The sequence below is a fragment of the Miniopterus natalensis genome, chromosome 6, assembly GCF_054644295.1.
Source record: "Miniopterus natalensis isolate mMinNat1 chromosome 6, mMinNat1.hap1, whole genome shotgun sequence".
NCBI classification, from domain to species: Eukaryota; Metazoa; Chordata; class Mammalia; order Chiroptera; family Miniopteridae; genus Miniopterus; species Miniopterus natalensis.
In genome coordinates, this window is record NC_142086.1 from 33,040,057 (window position 1) to 33,048,862 (window position 8,806).

The 8,806-nt window shown below is 38.1% G+C and overlaps 1 protein-coding gene across 1 annotated transcript; it reads left to right on the plus strand.

Moving 5' to 3' along the window:
* The first annotated feature begins 1,698 nt into the window (after window positions 1–1,698).
* On the plus strand, window positions 1,699–2,685 carry CCDC54 (coiled-coil domain containing 54). The gene has a single exon (XM_016195686.2). The coding sequence runs from the start codon at window positions 1,699–1,701 to the stop codon at window positions 2,683–2,685; it is 987 nt and encodes a 328-aa protein (XP_016051172.2).
* Window positions 2,686–8,806: the final 6,121 nt, after the last annotated feature.

Below are 8,806 nucleotides of genomic sequence, written 5' to 3' on the forward strand. Positions count from 1 at the left end.
ACCTGAGAGACAGCATTATCATGTGATTTCATTTCCAAAATATTCCGTCTTAGGTGACCAGAGGAAAAAAAATTAAACTTTTACCTCAATATATAAAGTGAACAAAATATTTAATATTTCAAAGGGAATTAATTTCAAATATTATTATTTAAAAAAAAGAACCTGTAAGAAGAAACATAAGAAGTGTATGATAACATTGTAAAAATTTAAGGCAATGGTTCTCAAGGTGTGGTGTACAAGGGGTTATGAGAGCAAAATACTTCAAAATGATATTAGGGCACTATTTGACTGCTTAGCCATGTGGACATTTGCATTTTGCAAATTGCATTGCAAAAGCAATGGTGGGTAAAATTTAGCACTAACCAAAGCAGTGGCAGTAAACTGTACAAATAGAGAGGGGGAGGGAAAAGAATACTAGGAACCGCCAGTTTAGCTCTAGAATGTCCTTGATGAAGCAGTAAAAAATGTTAATTTTATTAAATCTCAGCCTTTCAGTATGTCTTCTTAATATTATGTGTGATGTAATGGGAAGTACACATAAAGCACTTCTGCTGGTTGCCAGAGTATAGTTGTCGTCTCCAGGAAAAATACTTATCTGAGTTACATACTGAACTAGCTGCTTTTTTCATGGAACATAATTTTTAAAAACTTTTTTTAATTGATTTTTTAGAGAGAGAGAGGGAAGGAGAGGGAGAGAGAAAGATCAATTTGTCCTTGCACTTATTCATGCACTCATTGCCTGATTCTTGCATTTGCCCTGACCAGTGATCAAACCCACAACCTTGATGTATCCGGATCACCCTCTAACCAACTGAGCTACCCTGCCAGGGCCATGGAAAATCATTTTTACCTGAAAGAAAAAACTGGCAGCAAACTATAATATTCATATTTGGGTATTTGGCAAGCATTTTGGGGGGTTAAAATGAATATAAGGACCCTATCATTTTAAGGCAAACAACCTACAAGCTTAATTCATTTCAAGCTTTTCGAGCTAAAATTAAAATTTTGGAAAATTTTATCTGCTGCCATGAGCTTGGCCTCTTCCCAGTACTCAAAGGCTATTTTCTTCACATATGTCAACCAAAACGGCATCTCACAATAGATATAATACAGAAGCAAAATTCAGGTGTCTTCTACTAATCCAGGTATGTAACCATTTGCAGATATCTAAATAATGTCACTCTTATTATTTCTTCTTTTGGAAAATATAATTATTTATATTAACATGTAATGGTTTTATTATTTTTTATTTTAATAAGTTAATATCCTAAGACTTTCTTAGTTTTAATTTCTAATATGGAATATTAATTGATACAACCCATATAAACAAAAGTTCTGTGGTTCTCAATTTTTATGAGGGAAAAACAGTTCTGAGACCAAAATTTTAGAATTACTGGCCTAAGGTTAAATATATTCTAAGCCAGCAGCCATTGTGACATCAGCATCAGGTCAATAATCACCATATGAAGGAATCCATGCAGTTGACCATAATTCACAAGAGCACTCCAATTACACTCTCATGTAAGAAGCCAACCAACTAAGAGCGCCTACTATTGCCCCTGATGTTCTCCACAGGACACTCTACAATGTTACCAGGAAAGACATCCAACAAATAGTAAGAGAAAACCACTTACTTCTTACATTGCTTCTTTCTCTGATTCTCATCAGGTTTCCCAGCATCTTGCCTCATTGTAAAATATGTACAAACTTCAAACCAAAAGGATAAATGCTGCTGCTGGGCAGATGTGGACTTCAAATCTCTCCAAAATCAGACAATCTCTTAAAAATGTTTACCATAAATGTAAGAACCATCACCCATATTCAACTAGAAATCCAACTATGACTTCCTATGGTTGCGATCAAGACGACATTAGTACTGATGAAGAAATGAGTGTTATAGGAATGCTCCAAGATATTAAAACTGCCCAAATTGACCTCCTCTGGAAAATGACTGACACTGTCAGTGCAGTATCAAAAATCCATGGAAAGACTGACTTTTATCAGAAGCAAATGGAGGCACTAGAAACCAGAATGAATATTAATGAAGACAAACAATGTGCAATAACTAAATATATCTTCTCTATGAAAGAAGACATTGATGCTTTAAAGAAGAAGGTAACAGAATTGGAAAACCAGAATTCTTGCTCCAGTATACATTGTTCAGAAGTTCTGGAAGGAGAAAGGGGTAAAGAGGTTATGGAACTGCTTCACAAACTCATACAACCACAACCTTTGAAGAACACATTGGCTGCCACAGACTCTGAAATCTCTTCAGCAGAACCAGAGAAAGTGCCAAGTTATTCTGATCCCACTAATCATCTTGAGGAAAAAACAATTTCTCCAAAAATTAAAATTCTGAAGCAAAGTAACCGTCAAAATGCATTAAGAAGCTTTAAAAAAACAAAGTCAAATATTTATATTTACCCAGACTTTAGTACATGGATCAAGCTAACTTTTGTCCATGGAGGAAAGTGGAGATTTTTTCTCAGTGCTACCAAGTTAGAAGAATTTATCCAGTGGCTCCTTTCTAGGCCAACCATCTCTTCGGAAGAACCACAACTCATAACCCAGCGGTTGTGTCCATTCTCTAGGCCCATTGTGAGCTTGACCACAATCTGTCTCTCTGTTTTCAACTACATTTACTGTCTTTTTGGGTTTTCAAAGGAGGAAATAACTCAACTATAGAGTTATATTCTGCTTTGCTTGGCAAAAAATAAATGTAATCTCATGGCTCCAAGCATTCACACATCTTTGTAGTGAATTCCTTGGTAGTTTGCTCACTGCGGGCCCACAAAGTTCCTATACGTCTACAATAAGTTAAGGTATATCATCCCATTGGACAGCTGTGGTGCATATTCATTCTGTCAGTGTTCTTTTTTTCTTAGGCAAAATTCATGAGGACTCATCAAGTGCCCCTTTCATAGATAATTGGAAGCAAAAATAAAGGGGCTAAGGGAATGAGAAACACATTTGTTTCAGTTTTCTATCCACTCTTATCTTAGTGGCCCTTGTAGATAAGATTTGTGATACCAGAGACAGACTCTACTAACAAAATTTTCAACATCATAGAGTGAAAAAAATATCCAATATCAAGGCTACTAATGTTAGAGCTATAGAAATGAAGAGCACTGAAAAGACAAAAAAATATATTCATTCCAAAAATGGGGTTTTTCTTTCAACTTCAGCTTCATCTCTATCAAACAATTAGAAAAGGGAGAAAAGGATGAGTATGGTACTGGGTATTTTTTACACTTTCATGAAATGAGACAAATATAGTGTCTTATAGGTTTGCTATAGAGGAAAAGGGAAAAATTTAAGGAGGGATTTGCCATCCAAGTTAAACTTCAATACTATACTACCATAGATTCTTAGATGACAATGTCTTTTTTTGTATAACCATCTACTACATATCCAGGGGCGGCTTCATTTTTAGACATAGTAGGTGGTTGTCATAATAATGTAATTTTTCTAAATATCATGCAGAATAACTGCAAAAAGATGTTTCCTTCACCACATAACTCAGTTAATGAAATCTACCAATAGAGAATCATATGCTGTTAAATTACAAATATTCGTGGTAAATGTACTACTTCAAGTTATTCCCAGGTAATAATTTGAAAGGGCTTTTGGCAATTAGCTAAGAACAACCCACTTTCAAGTAAGGAAAAAGGTACTAAGGTGGGTATAAAGGAAATTAAGGGAGAAGCATGTTGAGAAAACACAATATAGTATTGTCTGGTACCAGTCGGCGGTAATTATATACTACAACTCTTTTCATTTACAAATGCATTTCATTTGATCCTTCTTTACAAATTTACAGGTAATATGTGTACACAAATAATTTTTAAATATGTCAACATGCTATAGGTGCAGCGTGGACCATACAATCATATACCTACTTAAAGCAGACTATATATTAAATGGGTTTGTTTTAAATGGGATAACCATGTGAATAAAGTATCATTTTGGAAAAGGCACCAGCAATCTCCATGTATTTGCTCACTGTCAGAAATACCCATAAAGAACAGCCAGCGTCCTAGTTCAGCACATTGGGTGTGGCCCTCACATCAGAGAGTGACTGGGGAAGGTAGGCCGCAACACCGGCAACCAACATCGCAAGTGGGTTCTGAGAGAGTGAAAAGTGACTCAGCTGGTATTTGCTGGGTCATCCGAGCCTCTGTATGTTCACATGCATGCTTTCACTTTTCTTCCCCTTACAGGCACCCTCAGCACGTGCTTATTGTTTCGACAGAGGCAAAGAATTTAGAGAAAGAGCACAGGGCTGGGAATCAGAAGACCTTTGTTCTAAACAGTCTTAAATCCTAGACTTACAAGCTCTATAGCCCATCTCAACTAGGTTTGTTTTGTCATCTGTAAAAAGGAAATCCTTCTATTAACTTAGTAAATACTTCTTCAGTGTTCAATAATGGTGAGGGGTGATGGAGAATAAAAGAAAAAGTTGATGTCCCCTGTGCTGTAGACACATGACACTGAATAGGATAAATAGAATGTGTGCACCCGTAACTCTAATGCGTGACAGATGGGGATGGGCAGCAAAGAGCAAAATAAGGAGTGCTGCTGGTATCAGGGGAGAGAGGGTGATGAGCCTCGTAGTAAGGAGAGGGGGCGGGGGTGAGGGTGGTGCACCGGGCTGAAGGGGAAATGATCGAGAGCACAGGAGTGGGACCTGGAGGGAATGTGGGAAATCAAAGCCCCCAAGTATTTTATAAAGATAAAGTACTGACAGTATTATTTCAACCCTTCTATGGGTCTCATATTTCTCTTCAGTGATCCCCATCGTGTCCATTTTAACCTGGCTTTTACCTACATAAGAACGTTAGGGGAGGAGAAGGGGCGTAGGACGCCACACGATTTTCTCAGCCTCAAACTTTCCCTGAAGATAACTGTTTGTCCTGCCAGTTTTCCCAAGGTCCCTGTGAGGAAAGGGGATTTTGCTTTTGAGTCAATTATTATCACCACTTAAATGAGGTCTCACATGATTCATTAAAATTAGAATTCACACCCGCCGGGCATGGCTCAGTGGTTGAGCGTCGACCTAGGATTCAAGGGATAGGGGTTCGATTCCCGGTCAGGGCACATGCCCCAGTTGTGGGCTCGATCAATGACTCTCTCATCATTGATGTTTCTATCTCTCTCTCCCTCTCCTTTCCTCTCTCTGAAATCAATAAAGATATATTTTAAAAAAAAATTAGAATTCACCTTGTAACTACATGTGAGAAAATTTTTCACCAGTCCCTGCTTTCAAATTCTCCTGCCTCATATCCAGCTCGCCTCCATCCCACCTGCACAGAGGAAGTCTTTATCTTAATCACCACCCTCCAGTTCTTTGTAGTCAGCTAACAAAATACCTGTTTGCCTTGTTCCTGTGTCCCCCTACTTTCTTGCTGATCTCCTATCATCCTCTTTGAATGAGAGGCCCACCCTCCCTGTCTCCGCTTCCCATTCCGTCCCTGGCTGTTCACGGGATAGCTCTCTCTCTGGTCCTCTGCCCATCGCTCTGGCAGATGCTTCTCAGTTTCTTAGATGATTCCTCTGTCATTAATTATTCCTGTAAAATATTCATGTTTACTTTAATGACTCCAAAATCAAAGGACTATTAACCCTGACTCTTCTGGTACTTCCTGGGCTCCCCTCCCAAGTGACTGTTTATCTTCTCCAGGTGATGGCTACAGCAGACTGACGCTCCTTATTCTTAAATTAACCTTAGTAACTCTTCCTTCTGACTCAAACTCATTTCTCTTCCAGCATTCCTGTTGTTAATGGCATCACAATGCAAGTTACCCACATCCCCACACTGGGAATTACTCTCAGCTTTTTCTCTCTCATTTGTTGTATCAATCATCCAATCTTTCCTTGTTTACCTTCCAGAAATTCAAAGGATCCATCTCTATCTCTGTTCCCACTTCTACTGTTTTGGTTAAAGCCTTAATAATATCTCTTTGTGAATGAAAAGTTTTCCTGCTTGGTAACCCAACCTCCCTGATGTCCATAATCCAAGTCTTAAAAGGTGATTTTTTAATAACAGTTCAAAGATGTTTTCATTGCTCCTCATGTCAAGCAAAATAAAATACAGATTTCTTAACAGAGCCTACACGAACCTTTCCATCCTGTATTTTCACCTTCGGAAAGTAGAGTTCCATGGCGGTAGAGCACAATGGCCTTGGCATCAGGCTGACCTGATTTAAGAGCTGGCTGTCACTTACTCGCTGCTTAACTTTGGAACTAAGCCAAAGTTTACATTCCCAAGCCCTTAGTGTCCTTATTCTTAAAATAGGAATTATAATCATGGTCTGGTGCCAGTAATAATGAAGATTATTATGTGAAGTTCCTGGTAAGCTAATTGATGTATAGTAAGTGTTAAATAAAGGATATTATTATTGCTTCTCCATCCATGATAACTTTACATGCAAATCACCATCCAATAATAGTAAATGTCATGCAGATTTTTTTCAAATTTTATATCTTTGTATTCGCTGTCATGCATGCCCTTCTTTTATCTGTTTAATGAGCACTAATTGGTCATTTGAGACTCAACTCAAACATTCTTTTCTCTAAGGCACCTTCTCTGAACCTTATCCTCTAATTCTCTCCTAGGCAGAACTGCGGACTCCCTCAGGGCCCCCACCCGCGTTGCCATTGATTATATTTACATGAGAAAGAGAAAGGATAGCATTTATTTCCACCACATTGTTATTTTGTGTTCACATGCCTGTCTCCCTTACAAAAGTTTCAACTATCTTTTTTTGTTGTTAATTTTATTATTATTATTTTTTAATCCTCACCTGAGGATATTTTTTCCATTCTTTTCAGAGAGAGTGGAAGGGAGGGAGAGAGAGAGAAGCATTGATGTGAGAGAGGCACATTGGGCCTGGGATCGAGTCTGCAACCGAGGTACATGCCCTTGACCAGAATCAAACCCGGGACCCTTCAGTCCGAGGGCCGGTGCACTAACCACTGAGCAAAACCGACTAGGGCTGAGCTTTTTTATACTTACCTGTTTACCTTGAATACCTAAATCAGTTTTATTAGTAGGCGTTCAGTAATCGTTTTTTAAATATATATATATATCTTTATTGATTTCAGAGAGAGGAAGGGGGATGGAGAGAGAGAGATAGAAACATCAATGATGAAAGAGTCACTGATCGGCTGCCTCCTGCCCACACCCTGCTGGGGATCGAGCCCCCAACCCCGGCATGTGCCCTGACCAGGAATCAAACCAAGATCTCCAGGATCATAGGTCGATGTTCAACCGCTGAGCCACTCTGGCCAAGTTCAGTGATTGTTTTTAAATTAAAAGAAAGACAGGAAAAAAAGCACCATTCTGCTCTGAAAAAAAAAAAATCAGTATAAATAGAATTAAATGAATGTTTATATGTATATGTCAAACATGCAAACCACTGTGCATTCACCAAAATGTCTCAAACCACTGTTGTTTATTAAACACATTTTTGGGGAGGTAGAACATGACAGTAAAAGAAAGTTAGGACATTCAAAAGAGAATAGACCTTAGAACAACTATTTACTGAACATTTATTATATATCGTATACCGTGCTAGGGGCTGGGTGTACAATGGTAAACTTTATAAATATGAGATAATAGCTAAGTCCTTAAGCCTTATATTCTTTAGTTTTCTAAACTCTAAATTGAGAACAATTTATGTCATAAGACTGTTGTATCAATCAAATGAGACAATGTGTGTAACCTGCCCAGAACAGTCCCTGACTTAGTAGATACGTAACAAATGGTAGTCATTTCCTTCTTCTCTTGGCTAGATATTAAAAGGGGGTAGAGGAAAATAAAAAATAAAAAAAGTAAAAAAATAAAAGGGGGTAGAAGATCAACAGAACACGGACCCTGCCTCAAGCAGCTCACATTTAGAATGCTCCCTCCTTTTGTCAGCCATAAAAGACTCCAGACAAATAATGAACCAAGTGACAGACTAAATACAAACACTCAAAAACAACTCTCAACTCCCTCATCCAAAGATAGTGTGATAAGAATAAGTCAGGGTGTGAAGCTCTCCTCCGGGTCTGGGCATTCAACCAATATTCCATCATCTCTAGCAGCCGTTCACCCACCTTTAATTGCACACTGTAAAAATAAGCATCAGAGAAAAGTATGTGGGGAGAAAGGGAGAGACTCAGTTTAAGATAAATCATTTAGTTCTGTTTGGAATACTTGCTTGCATAGACAGACACAAAGAGCATGCTGTTCATTCAAAAACAACATTCACTAACATTTATTGAAATCACACTCTATGCCAGGAACTAACTGAGCTGGCTATGAAGAAATAGAGGTGAAAAAGACACCCGTCTTGTCCTGAAGGAACATACTTTCCAATGGTGTTCTCTCCAGTTGCCATTTATTTTGGCCTGTTGCTTAGATTTGGAGTAGAAAATTATTCACTTCATTTAAAACTGAATTTAGGTGTTTTTTTTAATGGGACACAACCCAAGTGCCATGTAGAAAAAGACATTGGTATTCCTAAAGGTAGTGTTTTAAGGTTAATTCTTCATGCCACAAAAATGCAACTTTTTCTGTATTGTTCTAAACTCACTCAAAATATAGACACTCCCCAACATATCAGTGGATTATGCTCCAAAACTTCATTTGTAAACCCACTGTTCACAACTCAGAATGCATATTACAAAGAAACATTATTAGAGTTGGATTTGGGGGGCCAACCTGTAAAGACCGCTTGGACTGCAGTATACCTGGGATATTGGTATTAATGAAACCACAGAGCCATGCTTTTGTGTATTCCCATGCAAAGCGTATTCAAGC